The sequence below is a fragment of the Watersipora subatra genome, chromosome 3 (assembly GCF_963576615.1).
Source record: "Watersipora subatra chromosome 3, tzWatSuba1.1, whole genome shotgun sequence".
NCBI classification, from domain to species: Eukaryota; Metazoa; Bryozoa; class Gymnolaemata; order Cheilostomatida; family Watersiporidae; genus Watersipora; species Watersipora subatra.
In genome coordinates, this window is record NC_088710.1 from 59,274,438 (window position 1) to 59,298,891 (window position 24,454).

Sequence of the window (24,454 nt, forward strand, 5' to 3'; positions counted from 1 at the left end):
ATATTATATACATATTAAGGAAACTAAATCACTTCTTGCAGTATTTTTGTCTTCGACAGTGATGTCCTAACAAGAAACACTTTTGACATAGCTCTTGCGGGTGTCTCTTTGTTGCGCCTTCAGCACTCTTTGTCTCTTCTGATTTTTCCAACGCTCTCTACGAAATCACAAGTGTAACTCAAGGTCAAAGTTTTAGTCAAATTTGAAAGCTTTGTAGGTCTTTTGCAATAATCTTATAAATAAGACGCAAGTGTAAAAAATTGGTATTTTTGCGATAGCAATTGTTTCAATCAGATTGCATTTTGTTGCAACTTATCTGCTACTTATGAAAAGGGAGTAATATCAACATTTTAGTGCACAGACTGCATTTTTCCAAAACATATAAAATCAGTGAAAATGACATTTATTAGCTTTGTACAAAATATTACTATCACAATTATTTTGAAATTGACAGTGTGTATATCAGTACTTATGGTAACTACCTATTTGTGTGCAAAGTTACAAGTTTATGTTGGTACCCTACATACTTCAAGTTTATGGCAGCACCTTACCTGCGCATAGGGAAACACATTATTTCCGCAGTTAAGACACCTCTGTCCCATATTTGCCCAACTGTTTCCTGACTGCCACTCTCTGTTACAGATTCGGCACTTGAATTTGCCATAAACTCTCTTTCTTCCTTGGTATGGCGTGAGGGAAGGGTGGTAAGCCATTGTTATGTCCTGCGTAATACAGGAACTATGGAAATGCACATACATGTAGATGAACACGTAAAATCATTTGTCTAAGGAATTGTTCATCTCTTAGGCTACTTAAGTAGCGTTAGAAATACATAAATGCTCATAGATAAAAGTGTGAAAACTGTTTGTTTAAGGAGTTGTTCAACCATTACTTGAGTAGCAACAGAAATACATAAATGTACATATATGTAAATGAAACCTTGAAAACTGTTTGTCTAAGGAGTTGCTCACCCTTACTTGAATAGCTAGCTCGACGATAACCAATGTTTAGTAATATGACGTTTGATCACTATTTTTGCTGCCCAGTAGTATTTTTTGCAGCAAAGTAAAGTAGTTCTAGGTGAGTCGTCTATGTGTCGTGTTTTTATTGGCAGAGAAGATGATTCCAACTAAAACTAGACAGCGTATAGAGCTGATTTACCGATGTGTGTAGAGGTAGTTCATGCGCTCTGAGGCTGAAGCCACAGTCTTTACATGCGCCATTAGGTGGCCCATTGTACAGGTGTGGGTAGATCATGGGTATCTGTAAGTGACTGTAGCCCATGTCTGGACAATTCAAGTTCAACCTCGTTGTGGACAATATGAGATCGCGAAGGGCTTCGTATCCCACATCTGGCTAAAATAAGAGTTTCCGTGCAACTATAAATATATTAATCAACGAGCCTACTTTAGTCATTTCTTACCGCTAGTTGACATTCTTTTTTGTTGGTTATTAAGACCCTCTGGTTAACCGACAGCAGTCAAAATGTAATTAAGATGTTATTTCCACTCATGTTCTTAGTGAAAGACTAGATTGCCAAGCTGAATAAAGGCTGCTACTTTCAATTGTATAATTAGACATTAACTTGAAAACACAAAAGACTCATTTTAGAAAACAAATGAATCTGCAAAGCATATCTGCAGCAAAGTTATACATGTAGTTCCTGTTACTACAAAGTATATCTGCAATAAAGTTATAGTTCTTGTTACTACAAAATATATCTGCATGAAAGTTGTAGTTCTTATTACTACAAAATATATCTGCAGTAGAGTTGTAGTTCCTGTTACTACAAAGTATATCTGCAGTAAAGTTATAGTTCCTGTTACTACAAAGTATATCTGCAATAAAGTTATAGTTCCTGTTACTACAAAGTATATCTGCAGTAAAGTTATAGTTCCTGTTACTACAAAGTATATCTGCAATAAAGTTATAGTTCCTGTTACTACAAAGTATATCTGCAGTAAAGTTATAGTTCCTGTTACTACAAAGTATATTTGCATGAAAGTTGTAGTTCCTGTTACTACAAAGTATATCTGCAACAAAGTTATAGTTTCTGTTACTACTCCATCACTGCAGTATCGTTATAAAACATTTGATAATTCCCGCTCAAAAGCTATAGACTTACATAGACTCGATGTGGATAAGGATATCTTGTGTACATGGGACCAGGTATTCTGGTTGGTGCATAGCTGTTGGTACCACCAAGCGTTGATCCACTCTGTTCAGCTGTTTGGTTTGTCGAAGGAGCACCACCGTCTTCCATCCTTCTTTTTTACTTGTTTGTGTTTAAATGTTTTTTATAGCAGATTAGTTGACAAAGACGACTGACAATGTTTACACGAAGAACTTCTACCTTTCAGCGCAGACTAGAACTACTAGCTCAAATTTTAGAAATATTCAGTGCTTTCTAAAGTTAAGCCATCAAAAAGCTTCTAACAAAGCAAGCTGCAAGCTTCATGGGATCAGCTAGTGCTTTCTGTTGAAGATATGATAAGCAGTGGAAAGCTTGAAATAATTTGTTTTTTGAAGCCTTTGCTAGTCAATCAGACAAGAATGAAAAAAGGGCATAAAGTCGAATGCCAAGTTTAAGCTCAAACACAAATTATATTTTAATGTATGATTTATTTTGTATCTCAATTTGGTTTCAACCATAGAAACTATAAGCAGTATTGTTTGATTTACCCAATTTTTCTGAAGGCATTCATAGCAACATCAGCACTTTTGCGCTTGACTGCTATTTAAATTGCGAAATTTAGAAATATGTTAAAATAGGTTTGATTTTAAATCGGTAAAATGTTAGAAAATTGTAGAATTAAAGTTAGAACATTTCCATAAAAGTTCCACCTTCTCTCCCTTGAATATATTTACCTTTTACATACCACAAAAACATAACATTTGAATTCAACATGAAAAGTTTTTACATCAAAGAAAACACAAAGTTATAGTATTTAACTTAGCACCGAAAAAAAGGCTGGGTCTTAATTTATTAATGAGGCACCGCTGTATTGCTAGAGGCACCGCTGTATTGCTAGAGGCACCGCTGTATTGCTAGAGGCACCGCTGTATTGCTAGAGGCACCGCTGTATTGCTAGAGGCACCGCTGTGTTGCTAGAGGCACCGCTGTATTGCTAGAGGCACCGCTGTATTGCTAGAAGCACCGCTGTATTGCTAGAGGCACTGCTGTATTGCTAGAGGCACCGCTGTGTTGCTAGAGGCACCGCTGTATTGCTAGAGGCACCGCTGTATTGCTAGAAGCACCGCTGTATTGCTAGAGGCACCGCTGTGTTGCTAGAGGCACCGCTGTATTGCTAGAGGCACCGCTGTATTGCTAGAGGCACCGCTGTATTGCTAGAAGCACCGCTGTATTGCTAGAGGCACTGCTGTATTGCTAGAGGCACCGCTGTATTGCTAGAGGCACCGCTGTATTGCTAGAGGCACCGCTGTATTGCTAGAGGCACCGCTGTATTGCTAGAGGCACCGCTGTATTGCTAGTAGAACCACTGTATTGCGAGAGGCACTGCTGTATTGCTAGAGAATCACTATATTGATAAAGTTGAGAAAGCGCCAAACAGTCTAGGAAGCTAAGAATTTTAGACTTGGATGCAGTGCTTCTTTGATAAATTTGTTCGTAAGATTTGACATTCATATTTTGCACATTCTCTCGACTTGAATCGCCAATCCTCATTGATGATTATTGTAACACTAGGCTAAGATTGAACTTTTTGTTTGAAACCTGTGAAGGCTATTCATATTCCGTAGCATTAAACTAGTAGATGTAGTTTCTCTGAAGAGCTCATGGTAACTCGCAGGTGTGAAAGACAAAGGAAGTCGACACCAATGAAAATAAAAATTTGAGTTGGCCAGACATATCTAGTTTAACTAGTTTCTTTTTACATTCAATTTTGATATCGATATACCTCAAGCTTTCTGTGTGTAAAATACAAACGGCGTCGCAAAATAACCTGGTAAAGAAATGTTTAGACGTAACAAAAAAGAGTGTAGAGCATTTCAAGCTTACTTCGCAAAGAGTAATAAAGATTTGGTGTTTGTTAGCAGCACTTTTGGAGTGCCATATTAGTTATCAAAAACAGAATATAGTACGCTAAACTAATAATAAATCTTGCAGATCGCGAAGGAGCTGACTGATAGGAAGCGGATTGAGAAGTAACGAGGTATTAGAATAGACGTCTGTATTAATAAATACCACTTGATCATTTTGTGTCTGCATGTGTGTCCGCGTGTGTGTTCGCGTGTGTGTCTGTGTCTGGTAGTTTGCGTGAACGCTATATGCGTTTTCACATTTTTTGGCTGCGTTCATCAAAACTTCACACTCGTATCCTCCATGTCTTCTTCCAGATTGCTAAAAAATACTCTGTGTGAAAATTCCCGTTTCCTTAGAAGCAGCCTCTTGAGCAGCCACCTGCTAATTAACAGACTAAAAATGAAGGAAATCCTGGACATCACAAAGCATGCTGCTAGCCTTTAATGTTAGAAATGGTTTGTTATATTGACAATATTTAAGGTTATATGCGTATATATAATGCCAATGGCTATTGTTGACAGAGCTGCTTGTTAAATTACCAATTCAATATAATTCGACGGATGATAGTGAGAAATATAATAGGCTGCAGTGCATAGATTCAAGGAAATAATATATTACAGGTGGTTAATGATAGGAGAGGACAAATCTTAATACTTATCTAAAAGAGGTGTTGCTAATATGTAACAGTTTCACTGCAGTAAAATATATTAAATAAATATACCTTGGAAAAAAGTAAATAATTAGTAGTAAAATGAGTTCATAATGATTTAGGCTGCTTTAATTAAAAGTTGCAAAAAACATGGAACAATAGTCTTGGTAACATACCAGAAAAATGATATCCACAAAAATTACTAACCCAGCAAACTTCATAGGATATTCTAATGACAAAACCTGTCTAGCATTAATTCTATAAAAAACGTTAATATAGAACATGACCGATAGATGGCAGGTGCTGAGTTGGCTCATCAGTTGAAGCAAAAGGGTAACCTGCAAAAATATAAAGCGCCAATAAAAAATTTTCAGTCATATCAACAAGAATACCACAATATTACTAGTAACCCATTATTGCTGAGTCATCACTGTACAGGAGCAACGTCTAAAAGCTACAGCTGGAAGTAAAAACCATAGAGTTATCTCCCCCTAGAGTGATAACAGTGCCTTCAACAACACGAGCGTTTCCGGTGCCAACAAGGAGCGTTTAGGCCATGCCCCTTTTTTTGTGCTAGTCAGTCGTAGTGATTGACTAGATCAATAACATCAGCCATGAAAATGGTTAAACCATAGATACTCTACGACACTTATATTTCGCTAGTATTTAGTTTCGTGATTAGCATACAGAGTAAAATTTCGCTGCAACTTAATTTCGCAGCTCTGATGAGTGCGAAAATATAGTGATGTGAAAATAAATGCAGTGGACAAACATAATTAGATTCCTCAGGTTCAGTTCACCGATAAAAAAAAATTTCAATTTGCGACTAGTTTGTAATTGTGAACCGCAGGTAGAATGGTGTGGGCAAGGTCGATAATGCAATTTGATCGCTTGCTGCCATTTGTTTCTTGGACTATCATTCTATCAATGAACAAAGCTATTTAATTTCGCATTTTCGCTCGTTCGTTATGATAGTTTAGTTTCGCACATGAAATTTTTGCGAGAGGATGACTCCGCGAAAACGCGAAAGTTAGATGAGGCAAATTCATAAGTGTCCTAGGGTATATAAACCTAGATTGGCCAATAATAGCTATTCCCATTGGTTGCCTTGTCAGACTTAAATAGCATGACGTTACGTCATTGTATTGTACCTAATGCTTGGCTGCACTGTTGTTTACAATGGAGCTAATGAGGAGAAGGTGACAAAATCACATTTATTTTCACATAAAAACCTTCTTGGATACATAATCCAGTAAGCCAAGGCAATTTTGTGATAATATCTGATAACCACCATAGATTAAAATTATAAAAGTTATGAAATGTTGCACACAAATCATGAGCCATCAGGGCTTTGTTTGCCACCCCCTCTCCTATCCCCCTTCTCTCTTTTCGCCTTTCCTCTTCTCCCAAGAAGAAGTGGGAAGGGGAAAAGAGAGAAGAGGGAAAGGAGATGTTGCAAATCAACATGTCAGTGGTCTGGGAGTTCATGAAGAAGCCAGTCAAGAAGGGGAAATACTAAGTTATTTGTACAATATGCGAAAGCAAGTTAAGTTACAAAGAAGGGTCCACCTCAATACTATTGAGGCATTTACAACGGAGGCATCCTGAGGAACTTAAAAGCGTGTCTAAGAACCTTCAATCCAGAAAATTTATGTGAAGTGAAATGAAGCGATGGATTTTTGCTTTCCACTATGCTGGGTTATCCATTTCTATATTTGCAAAGTATTTCTTAACTAATCTCTTCTTGTTGATTATAATAGCAGTTGAAAATAAAATCTGTAATAAAAACACTAGCCAAATCATGCCATTAATCTATCACCCATTGAATAGCATTGATCCACCAATGTCTAGCCATAAATTATAAATTGCATCTATAAACCAAGCCACAAAATATAATGATTGATGTGATAATGGGTTCTTATATCTTAGGTTATTGATGTCACAACATTAGGCTGTAATAAAACTATCTCTTAACCTTAAATGAATAAAAAAATCTCGCATGCTGATCCGGTCCGACTCGATCTTGACCCTCATTGCTGACCCTAAGTCTGGCCCGATCCTGCATTCCTTGGTCTCATTCCAGCTTTAGCTAAGAAAGCCACTGATTCCACTTCCTTGATCAGATCAAAACTTCACAGGCTCATCATATTTAGTCATGTTTAGTTCAGCATGATATTAGTCTTTTACCTAGCAAGGGTCTGGCTCTTCGGGTGGGTGGGTTATTTGCCTCGCCCTCTCCTTTCCCCCTTCTCTCTTTTCCCCTTCCCCCTTCTTCTTAAGAGAAGGGGAAGGAGAAAAGAGAGATGGGGGATAGGAGAGGGGGTGGCAAATAAAGCCCGATGGCTCATGATTTTTGTGCAACATTTCATAACTTTTATAGTTTTAATCTGTGGTTGTTATTAGATATTATCACAGAATCGCTTTGGTTCACTGGATTATGTATCCAAAAAGGTTTTATGTGAAAATAAATGTGATTTTGTCACCTTCTCCTCATTAGCTCCATTGTAAACAACAGTGCAGTCAAGCATTAGGTACAATACAATGACGTAACGTCATGCTATTTAAGTCTGACAGGCTTTTTCCCTATTGGCCAATCTAGGTTTATATATCTATGGGTTAAACAATGATCATGAAGTTCCACAGTTAAGATAGTAATTATTGCTCATATTAAAAAAATGATGATTATAGTTTATTACTCTAATATATGCTTATTATTTAAAGCAATTCAATACCTACATGGCTTGCAAAGGCACTGAATAGCTAGTGTTAAGTGAGTTAATGCAATCTGTTACTCATAGATAAGATAGATAGTCATACTGGGATTGTATTACATTGGTGTGATGGGAAGCTAATCGACTGTCATCAACTGAAAGTGTTGACATTGTATGGTGATAGAGTGATTCATTGACACCACAGTCCACAAACAGCCCTTGCATGTAATATTAGATTTCAATACATATCAATCAAATACATAGACTAACTTGAAGCAAAGATGTCTACTAGTTAGTGGACTTCCTTGCTTGATGCAGTGCCGTATAGTTTCACAGAATCCCGTGACCAAAAACCGGAAACAAAAGCGCTTGATTCCAAACAAACCCGATTGACACACTGATCTCTAATGGAATATTCTTACCTCGCTCTCAACATCTCACTCTTTTGCATTTACTTCACTTTATTACAAAAAATCATTTGTAGTTTCTTGTAGGAAATTTTGTCCTTCTTCAAATAGTGCATAATACAACAGTCAATTTCAGAGCGACTGCCAAGGGGAGTAATTTTTGTTGGTTAGTGTGGTGGCCTCTCCATCATAACTTATATAAAACAATAGTGGTCGCGGCTTGTTTGTTTGGAGCCGTGCGAGCTCCGATATACGCATCCGTTAGCAGCGAAACTCTGTGAAGTTATACATCTCTGTACTGTCAGAGTCATATAGCTTTACAAAGTCTCGTGACCAAAATCGGAAACAAAAACGTCCGATTCCAAACAAACCCAATCGACATACTGATCTCTAATGGAATATTCATACCTCGCTTTCAATACCGCTCTTTTTTGCATGTACTTTACGTTTTTACAAAAACGTTATTAGTAGCTTCTTGTAGGGAATTTTGTTTTCTTTCAAATGATTCATGATACAACAATCAATTTTAAAGCGACTGCTAATGGGAGTAGTTTTTGTTGATTAATGTTGCGGCCTCTCCATTATAACTTATATAAAAATAGTAAGCATGGCCTGTTTGTTTTGAATCGAGCGAGCTCCCGCATATGCTTCTGTTGGTCGCGGGACTCTGTGAAACTATACGGCTCTGGCTTGATGTAAGCAAGTAAAAAGTTTGAAAGTTAGAGTGGCAAATGTTGTTATATGTTAAATAAAAATAAATTATACTTAATTGTACTAAATTATAATTATGTAAAAATAAAATAGACTTTTTTATTGCTTTATTTATTAAATAATTTTTTATTGTAATCGTAGCTAAACAGATTATATTTAGCCATTACTTGCTAATGATTTCACATTTACATTTAAACACATTTGCAGTTTTATTTTTCTTCCTAATTTATTTCAACAAAACACTTCTTTCATGATATGAAATTTAAAAGTTGTAGTTGTTTGAAAAAGCTTGAAAACATTTACAGTTGTTTTCTTTTTTCTCTTAATTCATTTGAACTGCTTAAAAATATTTTCTCATGATATGAAGTTTAAAAGTTAGAATCATAAATGTTATATAAAAATAAATTTTCGGTCCAAAGACTTTTTTATTACTCGGACAACGCCGGGTAGTACAGCTCTTAGTTGATGGCAGTCGATTAGTTTCCCATCACACTAATGTAATACAACCCCAGTATGACCATCTATTTTATCTATGAGTTGCATTAACTCACTTACTTAACACTATCTGTTCAGTGCCTTTGCAAGTCATGTAGGTATGGAATTGCTTTAAATAATAAGCATATATTAGAGTAATAAACTATAATCATCGTTTCTTTAATATGAGCATTAATTACTATCTTAATTGTGGAAATTCATGATCCTTGTTTAACCATTCTCATGGCTGATGTTATTAATCTAGTCAATCACTACGATTGACTAGCACAAAAAAGGGGCGTGGCCAAAACGCTCCTTGTTGGCACCAGAAATGCTTGTGTTGTTATCACTCTAGGGGGACATAATTCTATGGTAAAACCATGCTAAAAGATAAATCTTACCCTGATGCTTAAAATCTGGATGCACCGGTTGTTGAGCACACGAGTAGGACATCGTTTCCTTTGTACCATAGTTGAGGTAAGCCTGATGGTCTTGTGGGATGGGGGGTTGCCAAGCCATTGTAATTTCTATCAACAAAAATGTAGTTATCAAAGATTGTGCCAAAATTCTAACAATGCTTGGACGAAAAAATATTAAACTTTGATTCCACAAATAAGCAGCAGCTGCAATGCATCATATGATTAGCACATATGAGATGTGATGATAAATGATGCTAGAATGTTTGCTGTCACACCAAAAGAAAATTGATTATATTTCAACCTTTTGCAAAAATGATTACAATAAAATGAAAGGTATACGCAATGCATTATGTTGCTAGCACACTTGTTTAAAATATTTCTCTAGTAGTCTAGTGAGTATGGCATATCTTTGTTCATGCGTCTCGCAACAATAAGTTGTTCATAATGTTTGTCTCATTCAAAATAGGAGTAAAAAACATTATTCATCTCAGAAACTCTATGAGGCATCAGCCAGGTGTATTGTATGATGTCACACCAAGCTCACCATTGATAGGATAAGCAGAGCCCCATGCTTCTTGATAGGGGGCGTATTTGCATGAATTCTGATGGCTGACTGAAGTGCCAAAGTTTGAAAATGTCTGATAGTTTAGCCCGTGCTTTCTTAAAGAACTCTGCAATCATAGCATGACTCAGCAAATAATAAGGAATCACACCAGTGCATCATATAAACAACCTCACTTACGCATATGTACAATGACCTTGCAGAACCACTAACCCTACTGTAACAAGCAAGGAAGTCCGGCTGAAGGCGCAGACGATAAGAGAAACGATTTGCCTGGAGCTAACTTGACCAGCTGAAGTAACCTGTGAGCACTTATTGATAATCAAACTTAATAATCACACTCAAACAAACTGTTAGAAAAACGTGCATTCAAGTGTCCATTTAAAGATTTTCTGAACTGGAATTTTCTTCATTTCACTTCAAGTAATCAGCTGTAACAGAACTCTTCAAGTGACAAACAATGTAGTTATAGTAGATCATTTTTTGGAGATCTACATGTAGCCTCAACACCTTTCTATAAAGATGGCGGCGCTACATAAAGTTACTCGAGCATCTTAACTAAACACCGACTATAACACCGCTCGAGTGATTCGTAATAATTACCTCTATGTAATGAGTGCAGATAGTACAATAATGAAATGTTGAACGAAAACACAGAGTTACAATTTCGCGGAAACCCTTATTGCTAAGATCTCAACTTGGCTTGCGCAACTCATCACCGCATTCCTTAAGCAAAGCATAGAAAAAGTTCTTTGTTCTACTTATCTTCTTTCAGGGGTGTAAGTAAATTTGTTATCTCCAACTATTATATTAAGTAGATTTTTTATTTCTTACAACAAAGGTAGCTGAGTTACTTACCTTTTGCCACAAAGTTCTGCCTGAATGGGATGCTTGAATATTTCATTTAAAGCAAAGGAACCAAGTATACAATAATTTAGCAAGCTGGGATGCAATAATTTTGACATTACCTGACATGCAGGGTCAAGTTCTTGTGAGTGTCTTGAGATAGGGCTGCCACAGCAAAAATTGGAGAATTGCACAGGTGGTTTGGCTCCAGCTGCAATAGTGTAGTTCAGTTAAACCAGATAGTGGTGGAGTCCTACATCAGCCATCCTAACAACTGAGTCCTCCACCAACCTTCCTAACAACTGAGTTCCACACCAACCATCCTAACCACAGAGTCCCACACCAGCCATCCTAACCACTGAGTCCTACACCAGCCATCCTAACAACTAAGTCTCACACCAGCCATCCTAACAACTGAGTCCCACACCAGCCATCCTAACCACAGAGTCCCACACCAGCAAATCCTAACAACTGAGTCCCACACCATCCATCCTAACCACTGAGTCCTACACCAACCATCGTAACCACAGAGTCCCACACCAACCATCCTAACAACTGAGTCCCACACCAACCATCCTAACCACTGAGTCCCACACCAGCCATCCTAACAACTGAGTCCCACACCAGCCATCCTAACCACAGAGTCCCACACCAGCAAATCCTAACAACTGAGTCCCACACCATCCATCCTAACCACTGAGTCCTACACCATCCATCCTAACCACAGAGTCCCACACCAGCCATCCTAACCACGGAGTCCCACACCAACCATCCTAACCACTGAGTGCCACACCATCCATCCTAACCACTGAGTCCTACACCAACCATCCTAACCACCGAGTCCCACACCAACCATCCTAACAACTGAGTCCCACACCAACCATCCTAACCACTGAGTCCCACACCAGCCATCCTAACAACTGAGTCCCACACCAGCCATCCTAACCACAGAGTCCCACACCAGCCATCCTAACCACTGAGCCCCACACCAGTCATCCTAACAACTGAGTCCCACCCCATCCATCCTAACCACGGAGTCCCACACAAACCATCCTAACAACTGAGTCCCACACCAGCCATCCTAACAACTGAGCCCCACACCAGCCATCCTAACAACTGAGTCCTACACCAACCATCCTAACCACTGAGTCCCACACCAACCATCCTAACAACTGAGTCCCACACCAGCCATCCTAACCACTGAGTCCCACACCAACCATCCTAACCACTGAGTCCTACACCAGCCATCCTAACAACTGAGCCCCACACCAGCCATCCTAACAACTGAGTTCCACACCAACCATCCTAACCACTGAGTTCCACACCAACCATTCTAACAACTGAGTCCTACACCAGCCATCCTAACCACTGAGTCCCACACCAGCCATCCTAACAACTGAGTCCTACAACAGCCATCCTAACCAATAAGTCCCACACCAACCATCCTAACCACTGAGTCCCACACCATCCATCCTAACAACTGAGTCCCACACCAACCATCTTAACCACTCAGTCCTATTACCAACCATCCCAACCATCGATTCTCACATCAAATATGGATGGCTCTCAGTTAACCAGACTTACCATGCTGTCCCATGTTTATAATTTGCTGCATTTCACACAGCTGCTCTTGAAACGTCTGCTCCTGTATGTGTGATTCAATGACCACCATGACATACTCATCGAGCAAAAGCTTGATCAATTTGAGAGACGTGCTGCTAGCAACCCTTTCTGCATTCGCAGCTTGCATGAACTCTTCCCCAAATTTTGACCAACTCATTAGGAATGTATGAGCCTTCATCCTGAAAAGCTTCTTGTTGTCATTGCAAGCCTACAACAACCGACTATAGATAACATAAGGCTGCAGAAATGCAGGCCAATGAGACTGGTACAATACTGTGAGCCTGCTGCTGCCACCATTGTAAATGCTAAGATGGTGGCTGTGGTCTGGCTAGTAATGTCAAGGTCTGACCATATTTGCAGAGCAGTCGACAGCATCTTTATTGCGGGACAGCTGCTAGAAGAACCAGATGCTTCCCTGATTATCTTTTGTCAGACACACGCGAAAGGCGGGAATTTTTTATTTGATTATTAATTATTTTTGTTAAAGAATCATAGGTGTTCTTTAATCTGCTGTTTTATAATACCAACTAAATAGTAGCAAGCCTACAACATGTGTCGTATGAATTGCATAAAACTACATACTAAAGTTGTTCCTGCCACTAACAGCTAACAGGTAGGAGGGACTTAGTAAAATTGTACTAAACCCTGATTACTGTAAATTCATAAAATTCTAAAATAATTTTATGATAACACGAACTGTAACACACAGCAATATTACACAATTTGATAGCCGCTAAAGTTTAAAAGAACAATAACTGCCTAGTGATTACTACTATAACCATTTGTTGTCACGGCAACATTTACATGTATGTCTGTTCAGCCGTTGACTTTCATTCCTCTAACTACTTCCTAGCCATCTAGCCCAGTTCTCTGATCAGGTGCTGACGACTCTCTGATCAGATGCTGATGAATGAGTCTAGATCATAACTAGCCTCATCAGACCAATGAGAAGGGTCTATATTGCGCCTCTTATTAATATTTGAAATAGTTGAATAGGTCACGTAAGTTAATTGGTAAATACTGTACAGTACTATCTAAAAAGCCCTATTGGTTATGTGTTGGCATGTTCCATCAAACTACGTGTCTCCATAGACTGATCATCGGTGCAATTAGCTCCTGGTCAACATGGCCAATCCTTAGGATGCAAACAATACGGAAAATATGTTGAAATAGAGTGGCAGTACATGCCACTGGTTTAAAGGCTGTACCATTGGTTCAATGATATGGCCTTTGGTCCAAGGTATGACCTTTGATCTAGAGTACGACCCTGTTGATTTAGGTATGGTCTTTAATGTAAGGTATGACTTTTAATCTAAGTATGACTTTAACCTAAGGTATGACCTTTGATCTGTGGTATGACGTTTGATTTAAGATATTACCCTTCGAGCTATTGTGCAGCAAGAGCAAACATTGACTTCAGTTTTTAGTTAGCTATGACTAATGCAATATAGTGACGATATAAAGACGATATAGAGACGATATAGAGATGATATAAAGGCGATATAGAAGCGATATGGAGATGATATGGAGACGATATAGCGACGATATCGCAACGATATGGAGGTGATATAGAGACGATATGAAGGCGATATAGAAGTGATTTAGAACTATATAGAGGTGATATAGAGGCTATATAGAGGTGATAATAGTGACGATAGAGTGATGATATAGAGACGATATAGTGATGATAAAGGGGCGATATAGAGGCGATATAGAGGTGATATAGCAGCAATATAGAGGCAATATAGAAACGATATGGAGACGATATAGAGACGATATAGAAGTAATAATAGTGACGATATAGAGGTGTTATAGAGGCGATATAGAGGCGATATAGAGACCATATCAAAATGATATAAAGGCGATATAGAGACGATATGGAGATGATATGGAGACGATATAGCGACGATATCGCAACGATATGGAGGTGATATAGAGACGATATGACGGCGATATAGAAACGATATAGAAATGATATTGAGGCGATTCAGAGACGATATAGAGACGACATAAAGATGATATAGAGACGACATAAAGATGATATAGAGGCGATATAGAGACAATGAGTAAATTTTTAATCTACATTCCTTTGTTGCGTACTTATTATATTTACCTTAATGACTCTTTGGCTAATACTTGCGTCTAGCCACTCCATAAAAGCTTCCACTGTAGCTTGTCTATGCAATACTTCCTTTAACTGCCCAAGAACTGGAAGAAACAATTTGCTTTATTACGTATACCATGTAAAATTGCAAAGAACTCAAGCAAAAACTCAAAATTTAGGCACTTACAGTCGCCGTCCTGCTGACTCTGCTGGCCTTGCTGGTTTTCAAAAGAAGTGACCAATTGGATTGAGTTGACATCTAGCACTATCTGGTTAACCATCAGAGAGTCATAAAGAATCGGTCGTACCATCTGGAAATAGGAAAGAGTATGCATGATAACACAGCTCTAGAGTGCAACATTAGCAACGTACAATAATGAAATGGAGCAGTGGAAAGGAGGAGGTAAAAGTGTCACAGTAATTCATAGCTAAAGCGCCAGACTCTGGCTAAGCTCAGAATACCTGCACTAAATGTAAAAATGTAGCTTGTCTTCTAAGAGTATCAGTGAATACTCGGGCAGCTTCCAGCTTCCCTCTGATAATGGGCAGAGACAAGACAGCTAGGGATTGGCTAGTCCAAGCTTGCCAACTATTTGCCAACTTTTGAACATCTAAAAGAAGGCTACAAAAGGAGATAGGAAGCAGTGTATGTCAATAGTTGAGTGAGCTTCTGCGCACCTGCAAACAAAGGATATGTATCTTATCCAAACCAATTGTCAAATGAAGCCAGTTTTGTGCATGCGGATGTAACTGTCAAACAGCGCGTGTTATAATAATGCAAGAATGTGCAGTCACAATTAGATAATAATCTCAAAGCGATAGAGCGGCAGCGTTGCAGACATATTTTAGAATGAGCAACTCACACGAGAAGACAACCCTGAAAATTATAACTTATAACTTTGCGCAGGTATTGCTTGCGGTATAACTAAATGATGTATATACTCTCTGCACTCACATCATATCTCAACAAGCTTCTAATATTGGCAAAGCAGCAAAAGAGACCTAGAATAAAGGCATTAGAACAATAAATATTATCCCACTGAGTTCTAACCTACTGGAAAACCAGCCATGGAATAGCAGACGTGTAGACCAATGACTTACAAGAAGGGTTTTAGATGACCAATTTGAAAGTGTACATTAAAAAATCATGTAAAAATATAAGCGCTTACCTTTCTTAGCGATAATAAAATTACTACCTGCTGAACTACAGCGTTAGTTGGATGTAAGGCAGAAGAACCAATGAAACGAACCTATCTGAGACTTCCTGCATAGAAGAAGGAAGGAGGACATCAACAATGGTGCTGTATAGAATAGTGTCACAGTGCTTGATCAGACTCACTACGATTGGCTGCTCTAGCAGTGGCAGCATGTGCTCAGGTATCTCTTGCCAGAAATGCAGCAGCAGACTCGGAAGCTGTGCAGAGAGCATAGAGTGATAATTTAGTTTCCACAGACATATTTAGTGACCAGGATTATGGCACACGCGGGCTGCTCATGTAATAATTCAAGCATTTTTTAAAGTTAGAAATAAGCTGAGCCATTTTACAAGCTCTGACATGATTATACTTGGACAAGTTTGCTAATCATAAACTAAATGCTGGTTATGACAGTCACACAGGGTCAAGGACAAGCAGCTTACCTCCAAAAAGTGAACTGCAATTATTGTGTCCAGGATGTACTGACAGTGAGTTCTGTACATAACCAGGAAAGTTTCCAACTACAATGATAGCGCAGCTATATATACAAATATCATATAGTTATGACTAAGGACCATCAGAGAAAGAGAAAAAAAAACAATGCAACATAACAAAATATTGAAGAAGTAGATGAAAAAATAGAAAGCTAAAGAGAGTAGACAACTCTAAACATGTAAGCTGGCCTAAACAACTTTAGGTATTTGTTTCATCTCATATAGTAACTGTAAAGCTCATGGAGAGTTAAACATCAAAAGATTCACCACAAGTCAACCAGTGCATCTGAATAATTTATATGTCTAGCATTATCACTGTTTGTGTGATTTTATAAGTGGACAGCTTCAGATATGACCTTAGTCACTGATATAGGAGACACACGCCACTAAGGTAGCGGATAGTAGTTATTTCTGTAGCTGGTAGTGGTCAATAATGCAGTGCAAAGTAATTGCAACCACAGCAGGCAGCATCAACAGCCCAACAAAAGCATCATAGATTTAAAGGCAAATATATTTTTGACACTGCTTTGCTGCTTTTAGTAACTTAACTTTAAAGTACTGAATAAAGAGGAAGAGTATTATATAGTTAGTAGGTTATTTTGCCAGTGCAGTGCACCAGCAACAGTTTGGCTAAGGTGCAACAATTACGCATCTATTTATATAACATGGTTACTGGCAGACGGAATTAACAAAAGTCTTATTCTTCTCTCAGGCAGCATAGAATGCCTACAGCCAGTCAGCCATATATCTAGCAACAAATCTTGAGTTTTCTTGCAATCGATTACCAAAGAACTGTTTTCATGAATTAAAATTCATAATGGTGGAAGCCTTAAAACTTGCTTATGAACGAGCTCCACAATGCAAAGCACAGCCATCCCAACTTGGAGTAACACAAACCAAACTTAAAACAGTGCCATCCATCCCAGAGATGACTAACTTGAAAATATTATCTAACATCTCAGAATGGCTGACTATCATTGATTGGTCACACGTGACAATTGGTGACTGCTGTTTAACAATAAATACACAATGTAGAACTTCTCTGCCCAGCTGAAAAAGGCCTAGCATACTGGTGCAGTAACGATAACATAGACACATCAGTCGGAGCAGCATGATAGAGGCGATGGAATGAGCTACAAACACGCTCTTATCATTGAAGAAAACCCGCCTCTCATCATTTCATCTTTTCAAGTGGAGTAATGATAGTTTTATGGGCCGCTAATGATTAGAGTGAAATCAAGAACAAACAAGAGCAATTGACTTGCTGAGCGATCTCTTGCACCTACAGCTGAGTGCTTTCCCTTCTTATCAAACAAACACAATAAATCAGGGCTTTGAAGTGTCTGACATTTGCTTAAGACAAGACAGCAAAATCAGACATAAAAGGGATGTATTGCACAAGCTAGACGTTTATGTAGTTATGCTCTGTAGTGATAACTTAGCCCTCCACTAGTCAGACAATACGTCGAATGGTACCTAACAAAAGAAACAAAACAGTAACAGAGAAAATTAAAGATGCCTTTGCTGCTATTGCTGCTTTTAACTACTACCATTGTTGATTACCACGTTGGTTCCTTATCAGACATCAACAATTACACAAAAAACGAGCCAACGAAAAAGGGTCTGATCTTGAACTGGCCTTTTATTTAAACTTGAGCAAATGAAAGAAACCTCTTGCAAAAATTATTGACTGTTTTTAAAACATTTACAAAGAGAAAATTTTGTTAGCGATGAATAAACTTTAGCCAAAACTTGGCAACTTGATAAATATGTTCCTTTTTTAAAAACTGTGCTAACATAATACTAACAGTGTTTATACAGATCTGATCAAAGAGAAGCTGAATTCCTAATGACTAGTACAATGCATATTTTTATCCCAATTATATCATACAGCTCACAGAACACTAAAATATTATGATTAGTGAATTTGAAACGAAAAGTCATGACATAGTTACGCAGGTAGAAGTCATGCCATAGTTACGCAGGTAGAAGTCATGACATAGTTACGCAGGTAGAAGTCATGACATAGTTACGCAGGTAGAAGTCATGACATAGTTACGCAGGTAGAAGTCATGACAAAGTTATGCAGGTAGAAGTCATGACAGAGTTACGCTGGTAGAAGTCATGACATAGTTACGCAGGTAGAAGTCATGACAGAGTTACGCAGGTAAAAATTGTGAGTCCGCAAACCTAAGCGCACATATAATCTAACTTGACAAATGACCTAAATAACCATTTCTAGATCAGATTAATATACGACTAAGCATGCTAGTGTCAAAACTATAAAAAGATTAAGCCCATGCGTTGTCATAGCAGATATCATTGAAAATTAAAAAAAAATAGTCTTATCACGAGAAATGCAATAATAGTGAGATTATCGTGGGAGGAACAATCTCACGCGACGCTCTTCGTGTGTGCACTAATGCCGTTCAGTTTGATAAGGCACTGCAGACAGAATAGCCCCTATTTGAATTTCTTATCCAGCAAAGATAATATATTTAATTTCGGCAGCAAAATAAACAGAATATAGAGTGTTTATTCGATAACCCACTTTAAATGAAAGCAATAAATGCTGAGTGACGCATCAAGAAAAAAATGGCTACTGTGTTTAGCTAATCCTACACATTTGCAATCAAACAATAAGGAGGAGAGAAGGGGTCTAGGAGCGGTCCCCTAACAGAGACATCTATAAATTATTGAAGTTTTAGCCTAAAGAACGCTTTGGGATGAATCTCTTCTTGCAGCAAACTGCTAATATAAACTAAAACTATGTTGATGGCAGTTGTTAACTTCTCATGATTAATTATATACCAGCTTGTCGTCTGCAATCCCTCGTTTGATGAGTATGATGTCTATATACCATCTACATTTGACATAAAGCCAACAGCGAGTAACAGCAATTTATAACATGACTGCCTCTCGCTCACACAGCCAACAGTGTCACAACCCCACCCTTGTCACCACCCACGCTTCTATAGATCAATATTTATATAAAACTTACCAGTATCAATCATAAATTAATGTACATTTCTGGACTAGCAGCGCTACAGACGTGACAACGATTACAAACTAAAATCAATAAATTAACATATCTTACTGTATCAACTAAACCAACCAATTATTTTATCTTATGTATGTTAGCATGTTTTATAGATTATAGAACAAGGCAACTCGAAGAAGATAAAATAACAAATACCAGGGCGAATAAATCTTTGATGTCGTACATATTTTGGAAGCTGTACTAATGTTAGTTACCATCATCCCAACTATTGACTTGAATAAAGCCCGAGTCATCGTACTAATGATATATGCAAAGAACTATAATTCCAATAGAACAGTATGATGCTACAATTCATACTGCAATAGACACCATATCATACTACTTATCAGCCTCTACCAACTACTATTTTTACCATTTTGTCAAAATACGATTTTTAATAGCAGTGTTTGTTAATATTTTACAGCTAAATTATAGGATTTGACAATATATTGACAAAAGGTAAAATGTTTCCTGATAAAGCTTGTCTCACTATAGACAACGAAATATAAGAAAGGTTGAGGAAGTTCCTCCTCTCCATGAACCGAAGCGCCGGTGTGATTATGCCCCACGGAAACATAATGTATCGAGGCAGCGACTGGTTTGAATCTGATGTAAAAGGTCGATGTAAACAGCAAAGCGAAACACTGAAAATACTATTACAAACAGAGAGAACTCACCTTGGATGGATTCACACCGGTTGGCAAGCTGAGATGGTAAGGACTAAAAAAGTCTGGCAACAGGGTTCCAATCCTAGAGGATAACATATATTTTCTTGTGAAGCCACCCTAAAATATATAGTTTACAATTTAAGTTGAAAGTTGAGAGTGAATGTGGACACAGAATACACACTGGGTACCATTGAATGTGTACAAGTGTACTTGTGAAGCCTCCCTAAAATATATAGTGTACAATTTAAGTTAAAAGTTGACAGTGAATACGCACTAAGTACACAGAATATACACTGAGTACCGCTGAATGTGTACAAGTGTACTTGTGAAGCTACCCTAAAATATATAGTGTACAATTTAAGTTAAAAGTTGACAGTGAATACGCACTAAGTACACAAAATATACACTGAGTACCGCTGAATGTGTACAAGTGTACTTGTGAAGCCACCCTAAAATATATAGTGTACAATTTAAGTTAGAGTTGACAGTGAATACGCACTAAGTACACAGAATATACACTGAGTACCGCTGAATGTGTACAAGTGTACTTGTGAAGCCACCCTAAAATATATAGTGTACAATTTAAGTTAGAGTTGACAGTGAATACGCACTAAGTACACAGAATATACACTGAGTACCGCTGAATGTGTACAAGTGTACTTGTGAAGCCACCATAAAATATATAGTGTACAATTTAAGTTAAAAGTTGACAGTGAATACGCACTAAGTACACTGAATATACACTGAGTACCGCTGAATGTGTACAAGTGTAACCTTCAATCTACATTTGAAGGTTACATACATTTACAAGGCACATCGATATAGAAGTATGTGACTTGTTTATGTAGATAAACACTTGACTGAATCCTTGATTGTTTATTCAGATGAACTTTTCTCTGATAATGTAAGACATTCTATGATATGCATTTTGGAAAGTTTCAAAGACTGAATGATATCATAGAAATAATGCAAATAAAAATTGTGGGCATAGTTTATAGTTTGATTACATTACGTTATAGCTACTATAGCAAGTAAGTTATAACATCTAGCTACTATAGAAAGTAAGTTATACCAGCTAGCTACTATAAAAAGTAAGTTATACAAGCTAGCTGCTATAGAGAGTAAGTTATAAGAGCTAGCTATTATAGAAAGTAAGTTATAACATCTAGCTACTTTAGAGAGTAAGTTATACCAGCTAGCTACTATATAAAGTAAGTTATACCAGCTAGCTACTATATAAAGTAAGTTATAACATCTAGCTACTATAGAGAGTAAGTTATAACATCTAGCTACTATAGAGAGTAAGATATAACATCTAGCTACTATAGAGGGTAAGTTATAACACCTAGTTACTATTATAGAGGGTAAGTTATAACAGCTATGTATATTTACAGCTACTTACCTCATTTACAAACTTGGAACCAGAAAATCTAAAAAAAAATTTGCCAAGTTACATTTCACTATCTTTGACCCTCTGGCCCTTACCTTATAAGCAGCTTAACGAATCAGCAGCTGACTAATAATTCTGTGTGAAGGTATCTGTTACAAGTATGTAGCAGCAGTTGATACAGACGCTCTACGTTAAACCCTAGATACGATTCATTCAGGGACAACTGTAATAATAGCTATTTAAATTATTTTTTCGAACGCTCATTATGAATAAATGAAATCAGAAATAAGACAGATAGCCTCAGCACCTGTTTAACATAAGAATGGACTAACCTGGTAAGGCCCGCTCCAGAGTAGAGAGATTGGTAATACGGGCTAGTTTCTTTTATACATATCCCATAGTAATGGTACCTGCAGATTGAGGCATCTTTGATAAAATGAATTTAGTTTGGAAAAAAGAAACAGCACAGATTGCAGTCAAACACTGCGAACAAACGAATAAACATATAAAATTATATTTAAACATGTATACTAGATGAATGCCCAACGAAAATATAGTGAACTAAATTAATAATTAATTAAGTGGATAATATGTGAGGAATAAGGGAAATACATAGCTGTAGGCTCAGAAGAATTGGGCTGTAAATCTTGGTAATTGCGCTGTGCAAAATTACAAAAATATTGTGTCTTGCTGGAAATAATTCTTTCTAGATCTACAGTTATTACTAGTGATATTGAAATATATAAATAGATATATATATATATTGCAATATCACCAGCACATATATATTCTCTCTAACAATCCTCAGAGATTGTCAAACAAGGGCCAGCTTAACAATCGTTATGCGTAACGTCAAGAGTGCTAGTGCTTAAAGCGAGCACTTAAGTGTTAGCATCTTAACCAGTGTAAAAACTATTTGCCCAATTAATCCGTTGTATTCCATGTAGCTTAATGGTTACGTTTGCCGTCTCTGGATATGTAGGTTCCAAGATAATTTCCAGTGTCGTGTGGATTCTTCATTGCTAGATTTAAATTGCTATAACTAGACACACTTTTTAACAAAAAAGCAAAAAATAAAACAAACACTGAGATTTATATATATTATATGTATATATATATATTAATATCTAACATTATTAATATTAGATATTAATATAGCTCGCTGTTATTATTAATATCTATATATAATATATTAATATCATATATATATATATATGTACATGTATATATAGTATTAATATATTATATGCAGATATTAATAATTTTCTTAATAATATATATATAAATTGTATATATGAGTATATATATTCATGTATATATACAGCAGTACCCAATGACTGCAACATAACCAGCAAAAAAAATCGTACCGAAATATCTCCCACTCAGAAAAGTTGTAATTCAAAAACCATTGAACAAGAATGTAAGACCAATTGTAATTTCGGTAACCTTTGGGCATTGGAAGCAAGAACACCTGCACACCAAATGGGGCCTGCCCAAATATTGGCAAAAATTAACTGAAGTGAGTAGCGGAAAGGTGGGCTATTGTGAATGGCTTGAATCTTGAGGCGAGTGCTCAAACTCCCAGGTCTTTGGTAGAAGACCCAAGCTATGTGTACACATTACTACCCACTTAGGTTAACCGGGATAAGAAAACAGTTTTTTCATAGGCCTCTATATAATTTAGAGAATGGCTCATACTAGAGCTGAAAGCTGACTACGAACAATTCTTTAAAGCTTTTGTAGACTTAGTTCCATACTGCATGTTGAGCATTAGCTTTACTTAAGTATTTATCTGCTAAATAATTACTTTAGCAGTATATATAAAATATATATAAATTATACATGTATATATTATATGTATAATATATATTTTATATGTATAATATATATTATGTATAATATAATATATACATATAATTTATGTTTATCTATATATAGCAAGAGCATATTGACTGACTTAGAATGACCGCGTGTGCCAAGACGTCTAGTAGTTATGTTTGGAAACTTCTGGCGAATGACTTTGCCAAAGGTAGCAGCACAAGCTGGAGATAGACTGTGAGTGTGGCAAAAATCAATGTAATGTGAGTAGAGGACACAGCGGGGTATACACACTCCATCACAAACACAGTAATTTTCCTCTAGCCTGCAAGAGCAAACATACCTTTCAGTGTGGTACGGATGTAGATGTGAATAAAGATTCAATGCTGATGAAATGGGATCACCGATTAAATTGTACCGGATTTTGCAAAAAAATCTACATTAATACCATTTCACGATTCGTTTCTTAAACCAATATAGCTCTGCAAAAAATAATTATGAGTTATTGATGAGTATAGATTTATATAGCTAAAATGCTAAGCATGATGACACAAGCTTAAACGACTGGTTAATCCTAGATAGAATAACATTCGGGTAGAGCTGGAAAGACTAACCATTGGTTAGTTAAAGACAACTGTTTCCTTTTCTCTCTGCTAGACTTTCGTGACTTGTTCCTCCCAGTCTTGCCATCTGTGTAACAAAACACGGCACTAACAATAAACATTGAAATAGACTTCTGCTAGGCTTTGAATATATCTATTTAGGGGTTTTACACTAATATGCTTCTAATTTTTTGTACTGATGTAGTAGTATAAGTCCCACCTGTCTGGTCTGATTTCATCTTGAAAAGTAAACCCGCTTCAGTTCGTGTCCTGCCATCAAAGACACGCACAAAACTGAGCCACACACCATCTCAGCGCTTATCTCTCTCTATGTCAACAGCCTCAAGAGGCCAATGAAAATCTTTAGACAATCTCACTAGAACCAAAGGAAATAGTTGATAGAGTGAACACTGTAAACAGGAACCAAAGAGCTGCATGAGGAGTATATGGCGGAGCTGACCTTTCAAGATTCATACAAGATAGCGGAGACACAGAAAGTACGGACAGATATAGTAAATCAGGTTAGTAGAATATAAGTCCAGTTTCTTGTTTGCACTCTAACTTTGAGCCTGCTGGCAAAACGATTGAATGGTTGTTTGCTGGAAGACCTGACCTACACACTTTGATACCACATGTTTGTGTTAACTATGCACTTCTTCATCCTTGCTCATATAACATTAAACTTATCACCTACATAG

At 37.2% G+C, this 24,454-nt stretch overlaps 2 protein-coding genes across 2 annotated transcripts; both read right to left on the reverse strand.

Annotated features, from left to right (window-relative positions):
- Positions 1-28: 28 nt before the first annotated feature.
- On the reverse strand, positions 29-2,331 carry LOC137390800 (uncharacterized). The gene is made up of 4 exons (XM_068077117.1): positions 2,126-2,331; positions 1,162-1,356; positions 552-722; positions 29-157 (listed from the first exon to the last, which is right to left on the reverse strand). The coding sequence occupies exons 1-4, from the start codon at positions 2,261-2,263 to the stop codon at positions 29-31; spliced, it is 633 nt and encodes a 210-aa protein (XP_067933218.1). The 5' UTR covers positions 2,264-2,331.
- A 2,415-nt stretch (positions 2,332-4,746) lies between these two features.
- LOC137391326 (DNA-binding protein RFX6-like) lies at positions 4,747-24,017 on the reverse strand. Its single transcript, XM_068077764.1, has 16 exons — positions 23,977-24,017; positions 23,769-23,844; positions 23,294-23,479; positions 21,669-21,746; positions 21,349-21,376; positions 19,956-20,063; positions 16,188-16,265; positions 15,799-15,962; positions 15,011-15,170; positions 14,736-14,859; positions 14,558-14,652; positions 12,406-12,652; positions 10,944-11,032; positions 9,958-10,084; positions 9,396-9,521; positions 4,747-5,029 (listed from the first exon to the last, which is right to left on the reverse strand). Exons 1-16 carry the CDS (start codon positions 23,993-23,995, stop codon positions 4,962-4,964), a joined length of 1,773 nt encoding a protein of 590 aa, XP_067933865.1. The 5' UTR covers positions 23,996-24,017; the 3' UTR covers positions 4,747-4,961.
- Positions 24,018-24,454: the final 437 nt, after the last annotated feature.